Genomic DNA, 13,878 nt, shown 5'->3' on the forward strand with positions numbered 1-13,878 from the left:
CTTTGACATGCTCCAAATCCCCCATCCATTCTCCCCGGAACGAACCTATGATTGTTTCTTATCGGGGACCGCACCGAAGCTCCCGTCCCTCCCCTATGCCGTCTCCACTGCCCCCAAATTTTCAATGTAGCCACCACCACCGGGCTGGTGGTGTATTTCTTTGGTGAGAACGGCAACGGCGCCGTCACCATTGCTTGCAGGCTAGTCCCCCTGCAGGACGCCCTCTCCAATCTCTTCCACGCCGCTCCCTCCCCTTCTCCCATCCACTTATACACCATTGAAACATTGGCGGCCCAGTAGTACTCACTTAGGCTCGGTAGTGCCCCCCCCCCCCCCCCCCCCCCTCCCCCCCCCCCCCCCTGTCCCTACTACGCTGCAAGAATCCCCGCCTCACTCTCGGGGTCTTCCCAGCCCACACAAAACTCATAATGCTCTTCTCAATTCTTTTGAAAAAAGCCTTCGTGATCACCCCCGGGAGGCACTGGAACACAAAAAGGAATCTCGGGAGGACCACCATTTTAACCGCCTGCACCCTACCTGCCAATGACAGGGACACCATGTCCCATCTCTTGAAATCCTCCTCCATCTGTTCCACCAACCGTGTTAAATGGAGCCTATGTAATGTACCCCAATTCTTGGCTATCTGGATCCCCAGGTACCGGAAGTCCCTTGTTACCTTCCTCAACGGTAAATCCTCTATCTCTCTGCTCTGCTCCCCCGGATGCACCACAAATAACTCACTTTTCCCCATGTTCAGTTTATACCCTGAAAAATCCCCTAACTCCCCAAGTATCCGCATTATCTCTGGCATCCCCTCCGCCGGGTCCGCCACATATAGCAACAAATCATCCGCATACAGAGATACCCGGTGTTCTTCTCCCCCCCCCCCTAAGTACTCCCCTCCACTTCCTGGAACCCCTCAGTGCTATGGCCAGGGGTTCAATCGCCAATGCAAACAATAACGGGGACAGAGGACATCCTTGCCTCGTCCCTCGATGGAGCCGAAAATAGTCAGACCCCCGTCCATTCGTGACCACGCTCGCCATCGGGGCCCTATACAGCAACTGTACCCACCTGATATACCCGTCCCCAAAGCCAAATCTCCTCAACACCTCCCACAAATAATCCCACTCCACTCTATCAAATGCTTTCTCGGCATCCATCGCCACCACTATCTCCGCTTCCCCCTCTGGTGGGGGCATCATCGTTACCCCTAGCAGCCTCCGTATATTCGTATTTAGCGGTCTCCCCTTCACAAACCCAGTTTGGTCCTCATGGACCACCCCGGGACACAATCCTCTATCCTCATTGCCATTACCTTGGCCAGAATCTTAGCATCCACATTCAGGAGGGAAATGGGCCTGTATGACCCGCATTGCAGCGGGTCTTTTTCCTTCTTTAGGAGGAGCAACATCGTTGCCTCTGACATAGTCGGGGGCAGCTGCCCCCTTTCCCTCGCCTCATTAAAGGTTCTCATCAGTAGCGGGGCCAGCAAGTCCAAATATTTCTTATAGAATTCAACTGGGAATCCGTCTGGTCCCGGGGCCTTCCCCGCCTGCATGCTCCCAATCCCTTTCACTACTTCCTCCGTCTCAATCTGTGCTCCCAGCCCCACTCTCTCCTGCTCCTCCACCTTAGGAAATTCCAGCTGATCCAGAAAGCACATCATTCTCTCCTTCCCGTCCGGGGGCTGCGCTTCATATAATCTTTCATAAAATGCCTTGAACACTCCATTCACTCTCTCCGCTCCCCGCTCCATCTCTCCCTCCTCATCTCTCACCCCCCCTATCTCCCGCGCTGCTCCCCTTTTCCTCAGTTGGTGGGCCAACAACCTACTCGCCTTCTCCCCATATTCGTACTGTACACCCTGTGCCTTCCTCCATTGTGCCTCTGCATTACCCGTAGTCAACAAGTCAAATTCTACATGTAGCCTTTGCCTTTCCCTGTACAGTCCCTCCTCCGGTGCCTCCGCGTATTGTCTGTCCACCCTCAGAAGTTCTTTCAACAACCGCTCCCTTTCCCTACCCTCCTGCTTTCCTTTATGTGCCCTAATAGATATCAGCTCCCCTCTAACCACTGCCTTCAGTGCCTCCCAGACCACTCCCACCTGTACCTCCCCATTATCATTAAGTTCCAAGTACCTTTCAATACACCCCCTCACCCTTAAACACCCCCCCTCATCTGCCAATAATCCCATGTCCATTCTCCAGGGTGGAAGCTGTTGTTTTTCCTCCCCTATCTCCAGGTCCACCCAGTGTGGAGCATGATCCGAGATGGCTATAGCCGTGTACTCCGTCCCCGTCACCTTTGGGATCAGTGCCCTTCCCAAAACAAAAAAACTATTCGTGAAAATACTTTGCGTGCATAGGAGAAAAACGAAAACTCCTTACTCCTAGGTCTACTAAATCTCCAGGGATCTACTCCTCCCATCTGCTCCATAAAATCCTTAAGCACCCTAGCTGCAGCCGGCCTCCTTCCGGTCCTGGACCTCAATCTGTCCAGCCCTGGGTCCAGCACCGTATTAAAGTCTCCACCCATTGCCAACTTCCCCACTTCTAGGTCCGGGATTTGTCCTAACATACGCCTCATAAAATTGGCATCATCCCAGTTCGGGGCATACACGTTCACTAATACCACCGCCTCCCCTTGCAGTTTGCCACTCACCATCACGTATCTGCCCCCACTATCCGCCACTATAGTCTTTGCCTCAAACATTACCCGCTTCCCCACTAGTATGGCCACCCCCCTGTTTTTTGCATCTAGCCCCAAATGAAACACCTGCCCCACCCATCCTTTGCGTAGTCTGACCTGGTCTATCAGCTTCAGATGCGTCTCCTGAAGCATAACCACGTCTGCCTTAAGTTTCTTTAGGTGTGCGAGTACTCGTGCCCTCTTTATCGGCCCGTTCAGCCCTCTCACATTCCACGTGATCAACCGGGTTGGGGGGCTCTTTACCCACCCCCCCACCCCCCTTGACGACTAGCCATTTCCTTTTTCAATCCAGCTCCTCACCCGGTTCCCACGTAGCTGTATCCCCCCCAGGCGGCGCCCCCCCGCCCCAACCCCCCCCCTCCCATACCAGCTCCCCCTTCTCCCCAACAGCAGCAACCCAGTTAACCCCCCCCCCCAGATCCCAAGGTAGCGTAATTGCACCCCCCATGTTGCTCCCAGAAGTCAGCAAACTCTGGCCGACCTCGGCTTCCCCCCGTGACCTCGGCTCACACTGTGCAAGGGCCCCTCCTGCCTGCTTCCCTGTTCCCGCCATTATTACCATAGCGCGGGAACCAAGCCCGCGCTTCCCTTTTGGCCCCGCCCCCAATGGCCGGCGCCCTCAGCTCCTCATCCTCCCTCACCCCCTCCCCCACGACATGGGGAAGAGAGAGAAGTTACAGGGTCGCAGGTTTAACAATCTGGGAAGTCCTCTCTTCCCCCTTTTCCCCCCTTCATCCCACAAATTCACCCCCCCACTTTTGTCCCAAACGTTCTTTTTCTGGCCCGCTCACTCCAGCTTCTCCTCGACAATAAATGTCCACGCCTCATCTGCCGTTTCGAAGTAGTGGTGTTTCCCTAGATGTGTGACCCACAGTCTTGCCGGTTGCAGCATTCCGAATTTGACCTTCCTTTTATGCAACAGCGCCTTGGCCCGATTAAAGCATGCCCTCCTTCTCGCCACCTCCGCACTCCAATCTTGATATACGCGGATCACCGCATTCTCCCACCTACTGCTCCGAGTTTTCTTTGCCCATCTGAGGACCACCTCTCTGTCCTTATATCGGAGAAACCTCACCACTATTGCTCGAGGAATTTCTCCAGCCCTCGGTCTTCGCGCCATAACCCGATAGGCTCCCTCCACCTCCAGCGGACCCATCGGGGCCTCCGATCCCATTAACGAGTGCAGCATCGTGCTCACATATGCCCCGACGTCCGCCCCTTCGGGAAGACCAAGAATCCTTAGGTTCTTCCTCCTCGCATTATTCTCCAGCACCTCCAGCCTTTCCACACATCTTTTGTGTTGTGCCTCGTGGATCTCCGTTTTCACCACCAGGCCCTGTATGTCGTCCTCATTCTCAGCAGCCTTTGCCTTCACGACCCGAAGCTCCTGTTCCTGGGTCTTTTGCTCCTCCTTTAGCCCCTCAATCGCTTGTAATATCGGGGCCAACAGCTCCTTCTTCATCCCCTTTTTGGGTTCATCTACGCAACACCGCAGGAACTCTTGTTGGTCAGGGCCCCAGATTAAACTGCCTCCTTCCGACGCCATCTTGCTTTGTGCCTGCCTTCCTGGCCGCTGCTCTAGAGGATCCACCGCAATCCGGCTACTTTCCTCTCTTTTTTCCATCCGTGTCCAGGGCAGATTCCCTTCTGGATTACCGCACAGTGTTATTTGCCGTTAAAATTGCCGATGGGGCTCCTATAAAGAGCCCAAAAGTCCGTTCCACCGGGAGCTGCCGAAACGTGCGACTCAGCTGGTCATCGCCTCACCCGGAACCAGAATGTCCAAATTACCTAACAGCACATCTTTCGGGACTTGTGGGAGGAAACCGTAGCACCCGGAGGAAACCCACGCAGACACGGGGAGAACGTGCAGACTGTGCACAGACAGTGACCCAAGCCAGGAATCGAACCTGTGACCCTGGAGCTGTGAAGCAACAGTGCTAACCACTGTGCTACCATGCTCACCAAGGGGAAGAACATGGGGAGTGGGCAAGGGAGAAGGCCCCAAACCAATACCAAGATCAGGTGAGTGGAATAGAAATAGGTCCCAGAAGAAGGTTCCAGGCAGGGTCAAAGGCAGGGATTAGAAGTAGGTCTCACGGAATCAATAAACAATGGGAGCAGAGATAAAGGCTCCAAGTTAAAGGAAGAGCTTGGGTAACAGACTTTCAGCAAAGTGAACTCGAGATAAGCCCATAAGATTGGAGAGCACAGTCGAAGTTCAGTGACTCTGTGCTACAGGCCATAAGAGGGAACAGTATTGTAGCAGTATTGTTCTGCGTGGTATGGACAAAGATCTGAGACTGTGCTTGGAAGGTGAAACTTGAGGGTACTCGGAGATCCAGAGGAAAGGACGCTCAGAAGATGAGATTGAAATGCTGGAGGTACATCCTGATTGAAGCCATCAATGGAACGACATTTTGGAGAGCATTCCCAGGTGGGTTTTTCAAATGCGGAGAGCAGAAACCTTTGCGAGAAAGACTGTGTTTCAATGAGACTGGTTGACTCACGTGTGACAAGCATCTAGGTGGATTGTTGAGAAATCCCCAGAATTTGCTTTGGTCACATCTGGCATTTAATTTGGAGTGTGGCATGTCTGACCACAGTTTGTGAATTGGTTTACATGTACCACATATTTACCCTGAATATTAAGAGTTTAAGATAGATATTGTAAACTGTTTTATCTTTCTTAATTTGTACGTCCGTGTGAAGATATAGCTGGGGTGAAGGAATAGTGAATATATGAATCATATTCTTTTATTTGTATTGAGATTTTTCTAAAACCATTTTGTCTGGTGCAATATAATTCATGTTTTTTGATTCATAAATGCTTTATTCAGTGCATTAAAAATTCATCAGCAGACTCATGTGAATTTGTTCAGCAATTGTTTTGGAAACCATGAAAGAAAAAAGTTAGGACCCATCAAGCCAGGTATAACTCTGAGATTCGACTTGTCCAGTAGAAATATCAGCTGGGATGGTAACAATATCAAGACTTCTAATGATCAGATTCACTCGGCATCGCTCTCTCCCAACTCTTTCACTCAATTATCACTTGGCATCGGTCTCTCCCAACTCTTTCATTCAAATATTTACAACCTTAAAAAGCGAATTCTCTTCTTGCAAATATATCAATATTGAGAAATGACTGCGCTATCGTCTTTCCAGAACAACCCTATGTACATTGCGATACACTACATACGATAGACATTTAGCTCACATTTAATCAGGATAAACATCTGGGCAGGATTCTCCGATCCCAAGTGTTGACGCCGTCGTAAACAACGTCGCGTTTCACGATGGCGTCAACAGGCCCCCAGGAGCAGCGATTCTGAGCCCCTCAGTAGGCCAACACGGCACTGGAGCGACCCACGCCGTTCCAGCTCCCGATACCAGCGTCAAATGGACACAGCGGGTCTGCGCATGCGCGCAGCGACCGGCGTGACTGCACGCATGCGCGGTGGCTTCCTTGTCTGCGGCAGCCCCGACGCAACATGGCGTAGGGCTACAGGGGCCGATGCGGAGCAAAAGAGGCCGAGAGGCCCACCGATCAGTAGGCCCCAAGGGTCAGGCCACAGCGGAGGCCCCCCCTGGGGTCGGACCCCGCCTCCCCCCCCAACAGGCCTCCCCGGAAGGATGCATGCCGAGGTCCCGCTGGGTAAGACCACACGTGGATGCCGTTGGTGGGACTCGGATTGTTTTTGCAGCCACTCGGCCCATCCCGGGTGGAGAACGCTGGGGGGCGGGGGGGGGGGGGGCTGCTCCGGCACCCTGCCGGTGCCAATGGCACCGATTCTCCACTCTCCGGAGAATCGGCGGACCGGCGCCGGGGCGGCGTCGCGGCGCCTGGCCCGGCGATTCTCCGGCCCGGCGTGGGCCGAGAGAATCCCGCCCTTGATCTGTAATTCCGAGATTTTCGTTCACTTGTTGAAAACAAAGTCGAGTCCTACTTTACTATTTAAGAGATCACATTAGGTTTGCATACCTCACGCAGCTCCAGCCGCTGAGCCACGGCCTCCAGGCATTCCTGTCCTGTGCTCTCCACCGACAGAGTGCACTCGATGACATTGTTATCCAGCAATCGGATGCGTGTCACAAAGCAGTTCTTGCTCAGAACGTTGTACCGTCTGGTCCTCCTCAGTTTCAGTCTGAAAGGCATGGCTCACTAGCCTTGAAAGCAACCTCTTTCAGAACTGAATCCTTCAAGCAGTTTGCTTGTTGTCTTACAACGCCTTTTTCTGCTGAGGGTGAAACCAGCTATCCTTTTCCTGGTGACATTTAAGTACTTGAGACTTCCTATGAACAATGAGATTGAAATTAGTTAGAAATATTTTTGAAAGAAACACCTGGTGAGTTTGTATCAATGTTTTGAACATAAAATTAAGGCTCGAGGCACTAGTAGGCTTATCTTAATAGAGAGCAGTTAGATACTTGCAATGGAAATGTGTAATTCTTTGCATGCAAAAAGTAACATTTTTCCTAAATTCATTTACTCGTAAATATCACCCTTTGATGTTTTCAGAAAAGGTCATCAATTTCTGAGGGTCTGTTGTTTAAGCATTTTTTGAACCATGTGTTTGTAGTTAGTGATGTAAAGCCAAAAACTGGTTTAATGAGATGTCACAGCATTTTAGCACTTTCAAGATCTTTTTGTCTCACCCCAACCTCTCTCATAATTTAGTACAAATTGTCACTATCAATCAGGGAAATCATTAAAGGACAGCCTTTGAGAGAAATAAAAATGTCACCAATATTGTAGTTCGCGTCATGGAGTCATACAGTAAAGAGGCCCTTCAGCCCATCGACTCTGCACCAACAGAGCTACCCCTAAATCTACTCTAATCTCTCTTTCCAGCACTTGGCCCATACCCTTGAATGTTATGAAATTTCAAGTGCTCATCCATGTACATTATAAAGGTTGTGGGGTTTCCAGCCTCTACTGCCCTCTCAGGCAGCACATTCCAGACTCCCACCACCCTATGGGTGAAAATTATTTTTCACACATCCCCTCAGAACCTCCTGCTCCTTATGTTAAATTATGCCCCTTTGGTACTGTCCCTTCAACTAAGGGAGCAGCTGCTTCATACCCACCCTGTCCATACTCCTCAATCTTATATACTCGATCAGTTCCCCCCTCAGCCTTCTCTGCTCTAAAGAAAACAACCCAAGTATATCCAGCCTCTCTTTATAGCTCAAATGCTCCATCCCAGGCAACCTCCTGGTGAATCTCCATTGCACCCTCTCCAAGTGCAATCACATCCTTCCTATAGTGAGGCCACCAAAACTGCACACACTACTCCAGCTGTGGCCTAGTTTTCTAAAGCCCCAACATAACATCGCTGCTCTTGAGTACCCAGTTATTATTTTCCAATTAAGAAGCAATTTAGTGTGGCCAATCCACCGGCTAGGCACATCTTTAGGTTGTGGGGGTGAAACCCACACAGACACAGGGAGAATGTGCAAACTCCACATGGACAGTGACCCAGGGCTGGGATTGAACCTGGGTCCTCAGCGCCGTAGGCAGCAGTGCTAACCACTGTATCACCCTGCTCTTATAATCTATGCCATGACCGATAAAGGCTAATGTCCTGTATGCCTTCTTAATTACTGTGTTTTAAACTGTCCTGCCGCCTTCAGGGACCTCTGGACAAGCACCCCAAAATTCCGCTGTTCCTCTGAGCTTCCTAGTGTCCTGCCAGTCATTGAGAACTCCCTTGTCTTGTTACGCCTTCCATAGTGCATCACCTTGCACTTTTCAGGGTTCAATTCCATCTGCCACTGATTTGCCCATCTGACCAACCCATCTACATCTTCCTGCTACCCAAGAACTTCATCCTCACTATTAACCACCCTGCCAATCTTTTGGACCTAACACTGATCCCTGTGGTACGTCACTGGACACCAGCCTCCAGTCACACAAAGACCACCAACCCTCGTCTCCTATCATTAAGCCAGTTTTGGATCCAATTTGCCAAGTTACCCTGGATCCCTTGTGCTTTTACCCTGGATCCCATGTGCCTTCTTTATTAGTATCCCATGTGGGACCTTGTCAAAGGCTCTGCTGAAATCCATCTAAACAATATAAACTGCACCACCCTCATCTACATACCTGATCACCTCCTTGAAAAATTCAATCAAATTCGTTCGGCACTTTAAAATGTTGGGGGCTGATTATACGAAGCTCGGCCCCCGGATGGGAAGGAGAGAATGATGTGCTTCCTGGACCGGCTGGAATTTCCTAAGGTGGAGGAGCAGGAGAGGGTGGGACTGGGAGCACAGATCGAGATAGAGGAAGTAGTGAAAGGAATTAGGAGTATGCAGGCGGGGAAGGCTCCGGGACCGGATGGATTTCCAGTCGAATTTTATAGGAAATATGTGGACTTGCTTGCCCCGATACTGATGAGAACCTTTAATGAGGCGAAGGAAAGGGGACAGCTGCCCCAGACTATGTCGGAGGCAACGATAACGCTTCTCCTAAAGAAGGAAAAAGACCCGCTGCAATGCGGGTCCTATAGACCTATTTCCCTCCTAAATGTAGACGCTAAGATTCTGGCCAAGGTAATGGCAATGAGGATAGAGGATTGTGTCCCGGGGGTAGTCCATGAGGACCAAACTGGGTTTGTGAAGGGGAGACAGCTGAAAACGAATATACGGAGGCTGCTAGGGGTAATGATGATGCCCTCACCAGAGGGGGAAGCGGAGATAGTGGTGGCGATGGACACCGAGAAAGCATTTGATAGAGTGGAGTGGGATTATTTGTGGGAGGTGTTGAGGAGATTTGGCTTTGGAGATGAGTATATTAGATGGGTACAGCTGCTGTATGGGGCCCCGATGGCGAGCGTGGTCATGAATGGACGGGGGTCTGCGTATTTTCGGCTCCATAGAGGGACGAGGCAGGGATGTCCTCTGTCCCCATTATTGTTTGCACTGGCGATTGAGCCCCTGGCAATAGCATTGAGGGGTTCCAGGAAGTGGAGGGGAGTACTCAGGGGAGGAGAGGAACACCGGGTATCTCTTTACGCGGACGATTTATTGGTGTATGTGGCGGACCCGGCGGAGGGGATGCCAGAGATAATGCGGATACTTGGGGAGTTTGGAGAATTTTCAGGATATAAGCTGAACATGGGGAAAAGTGAGTTGTTTGTGGTGCATCCAGGGGAACAGAGCAGAGAAATAGAGGACTTACCGCTGAGAAAGGTAACAAGGGACTTTCGCTACTTGGGGATCCAGATAGCCAAGAATTGGGGTACATTGCATAGATTAAACTTAACGCGGTTGGTGGAACAGATGGAGGAGGACTTCAAGAGATGGGACATGGTATCCCTGTCACTGGCAGGGAGGGTACAAGCGGTTAAAATGGTGGTCCTCCCGAGATTCCTCTTTGTGTTTCAGTGCCTCCCGGTGGTGATCACGAAGGCTTTTTTCAAAAGGATTGAGAAGAGTATCATGAGTTTTGTGTGGGCCGGGAAGACCCCGAGAGTGAGGAAGGGATTTTTGCAGCATAGTAGGGATAGGGGGGGGCTGGCGCTACCGAGCCTGAGTGAGTACTACTGGGCCGCCAACATCTCAATGGTATGTAAGTGGATGGGAGAAGAGGAGGGAGCGGCGTGGAAGAGATTGGAGAAGGCGTCCTGTAGGGGGACTTGCCTACAAGCCATGGTGACGGCGCCGTTGCCACCGAAGAAATACACCACAAGCCCGGTGGTGGTGGCTACTCTGAAAATTTGGGGGCAATGGAGACGGCATAGGGGAAAGACGGGAGCCTCGGTGTGGTCCCCGATAAGAAATAATCATAGGTTTGCTCCGGGGAGAATGGATGGGGGATTTGGAACATGGCAAAGAGCAGGAGTAACACAATTGAGAGATCTGTTTGTAGATGGAACGTTTGCAAGTCTGGGAGCACTGGCCGAAAAATATGGGTTACCCCAAGGGAATGCATTCCGGTATATGCAACTGAGGGCTTTTGCGAGGCAACAGGTGAGGGAATTCCCGCAGCTCCCGACGCAGGAGGTGCAGGACAGAGTGATCGCAAAGACATGGGTGGGGGACGGTAAGGTATCAGACATATATAGGGAAATGAGGGACGAGGGGGAGATTATGGTAGATGATCTGAAAGGGAAATGGGAAGAAGAGCTGGGGGAGGAGATTGAGGAGGGGCTGTGGGCTGATGCCCTAAGTAGGGTAAACTCATCGTCCTCATGTGCCAGGCTAAGCCTGATACAATTTAAGGTGTTACACAGGGCGCATATGACTGGAGCACGGCTCAGTAAATTTTTTGGAGTAGAGGATAGGTGTGCGAGATGCTCGAGAAGCCCAGCGAATCACACCCACATGTTCTGGTCATGTCCGGCACTACAGGGATTTTGGGTGGGGGTGACAATGGTGCTTTCGAAGGTGGTGGGGGTCCAGGTCGAACCAAGCAGGGGGTTGGCTATATTTGGGGTTGCAGAAGAGCCGGGAGTGCAGGAGGCGAAAGAGGCTGATATTTTGGCCCTTGCGTCCCTAGTAGCCCGGCGCAGGATACTGTTGATGTGGAAGGAAGCCAAGCCCCCGGGTGTGGAGACCTGGATAAATGACATGGCAGGGTTTATAAAGCTGGAACGGATTAAGTTCGTCCTAAAGGGACCGGCTCAAGGGTTCACCAGGCGGTGGCAACCGTTCGTCGAATACCTCACAGAAAGATAGAGGGAATGGAAAAGAAGAAGACAGCAGCAGCAACGCGGGGGGGGGGGAGGAACCATAGGGATTCTCAGGGATGTTAATATATAAGTATAATATGTATAGGTTGTTGTTATAGATAATTGTATATTGGACTGTTAAAACATATTTTTGGAGAATATTTATCTGGGACAAGGCAGTTAGTTTTGTTTTTGTTTATATATTATTTATTTCTTGTTTATAAAACTGGCCATTGTTATTTATATTGTGATATTACTGTGTAAAGGATACACAATGTACTGTGATGGTTGGCCAAAAATTTTCAATTAAATATTTTTTTTAAATAAAAAAAATGTTGGGGGCTGTTTGGGGGTTGGTGGGAGGAAGGGATTGTTGACAGTGTATTTGTTATTGTTGATTGTTTGTTGGTGGGTTTAAATTTGGATGAAAATGTGAAACAGAATTTATTTTTAAAAAATCGTTAGGTATGACATCGCTCTGACAAAATCAAGCTTACTATTCCTGATCAAACCTGGCCTCTCCCTATCCCTGATCAAACCTGGCCTCTCCCTATCCCTGATCAAACTTGGCCTCTCCCTATCCCTGATCAAACCTGGCCTCTTCCTATCCCTGATCAAACCTGGCCTCTCCCTATCCCTGATCAAACCTGGCCTCTCCCTATCCCTGATCAAACCTGGCCTCTTCCTATCCCTGATCAAACCTGGCCTCTCCCTATCCCTGATCAAACCTGGCCTCTTCCTATCCCTGATCAAACCTGGCCTCTCCCTATCCCTGATCAAACCTGGCCTCTCCCTATCCCTGATCAAACCTGGCCTCTCCCTATCCCTGATCAAACCTGGCCTCTCCCTATCCCTGATCAAACCTGGCCTCTCCCTATCCCTGATCAAACCTGGCCTCTCTCAGTAGAGATTAATTATCATCTCCTTCAGAATTTTCACCAAACGTTCCCTACCACTGATGAGAGACTCACTGGTCTGTAATTCCCTGGTTTATCTCGACCACCCTTCTTGAAAAGTGGAACCACATTAGCTGTATGTACATTATTGAGGAGACAGTTAAGACACAACCTTGGCACAGAACAAAAAGATTTGCAATACCCTCCCTATACAGGTTCAATATTGATATTAATACTGGGGGTGACATTTTTGCGCTGTTCATGCGCAAAATACTCCAGTCCGGCCGACGGCACACGGAAATCCCGTAGACAACAGCAGGTCCAGAAAATCCCGCTGGCAGGCCGCCTTCGCTACCGAAAAACACGCGGTGGGTTGGTCAGTAAATCTCTCCCGTTAACTCATTAAAACCCACCCAATTCCACAAGGTTAAAAATCAGACCCCAGGTGTAGAACCAACAACTTTCACTTTGAATATAACCAAAACAAATAATTATCTTTATTATTGTCACAAGTAGGCTTACATTAACACGGCAATGAAGTTACTGTGAAAATCCCCTAGTCGCCACACTCCGGCACATGTTCGGGTACACTGAGGGAGAATTCAGAATGTCCAAATTACCTAATAGCCCGTCTTTCGGGACTTGTGGAAGGAAACCAGAGCACCCGGTGGAAACCCATGCAGACACAGGGAGAACGTGCAGAATCCACACAGACAGTGACCCAAGCTGGGAATCGAACCTGGGACCCTGACGCTGTGAAGCAACAGTGCTAACCACTGTGCTACCGTGCCACCGCATCAACGGCATTTCACAAAGCTATAAATCACTTTAGATTCTGAGACAATTTTGCAATCCTTTGATAATGTACTTTTGCGTAATCTATTCAACACAGGCTAGTAACTTAGTAAATGATTTGCCATAAATTTGTTTCCACATGTAAAACTTTAATTGCTATTCAATAATGATCTGATACTGGCTGATTTACTCGAGATTGAATTGGCTAGTCCTTGCCAAGAGATGGATAGGAGCATGAAAACAAACAAACAATAAATTCTTTGCCTTCTTTTGGCCTCACAAATGAGCACCAGTCCTCTAGAAGATCAAGAAAAGCACCGCACTTATCAATGGCAGAGCAAAAGTGAGGGTATGACTAGAGAGAAGGACCGGTAAATATGTGACAACAACAGTGAAAATCTGCTCACTATTCAACATGCAGGAAGATTTCTGGTCAGTCTTCCCATAAACCACTTTAAGAACGGAATGAAAGAAACATTCCATTTAAGTTGGCAGAATATTGAAGGACCAGTCACTTAGTTTCTAGTCTGGAGATTTTCATTTGATCAGCGTTCATTGTTGTGCACTTAACAAACATTAAATGCAGGCGATTACAGTCGAAGCAGGTTTCGCACAGACAAAAAAAAACGGTTTGGAAACAACGCTATTTGCTCAGAACATCTTTGTTCATGGTTTAGTGATGAGTTTTTCTTTTAAATTTATTGAAAACTGAAAATATATTTTTCTACGGTCCATAATAAAAGAGGCGATATTACTGATAATTGGTGGATGGCAATATCTATGTATCGTTTTACTAA

General features: G+C 49.6%; 1 protein-coding gene across 4 annotated transcripts in view; it reads right to left on the reverse strand.

Moving 5' to 3' along the window:
- Window positions 1-13,878, reverse strand: part of LOC140425095 (tyrosine-protein phosphatase non-receptor type 14-like) — a 391,006-nt gene that overhangs the window by 226,994 nt on the left and 150,134 nt on the right. For all 4 annotated transcript variants that reach the window (XM_072508993.1, XM_072508997.1, XM_072509005.1 and 1 more), the window contains one exon: window positions 6,698-7,008. In XM_072508993.1, coding sequence (XP_072365094.1) covers window positions 6,698-6,871 — 174 coding nt within the window. In that variant the 5' untranslated portion in view covers window positions 6,872-7,008. The remainder of the gene's footprint in view (window positions 1-6,697; window positions 7,009-13,878) is intronic.

This window comes from Scyliorhinus torazame, chromosome 1, assembly GCF_047496885.1.
Source record: "Scyliorhinus torazame isolate Kashiwa2021f chromosome 1, sScyTor2.1, whole genome shotgun sequence".
NCBI classification, from domain to species: domain Eukaryota; kingdom Metazoa; phylum Chordata; class Chondrichthyes; order Carcharhiniformes; family Scyliorhinidae; genus Scyliorhinus; species Scyliorhinus torazame.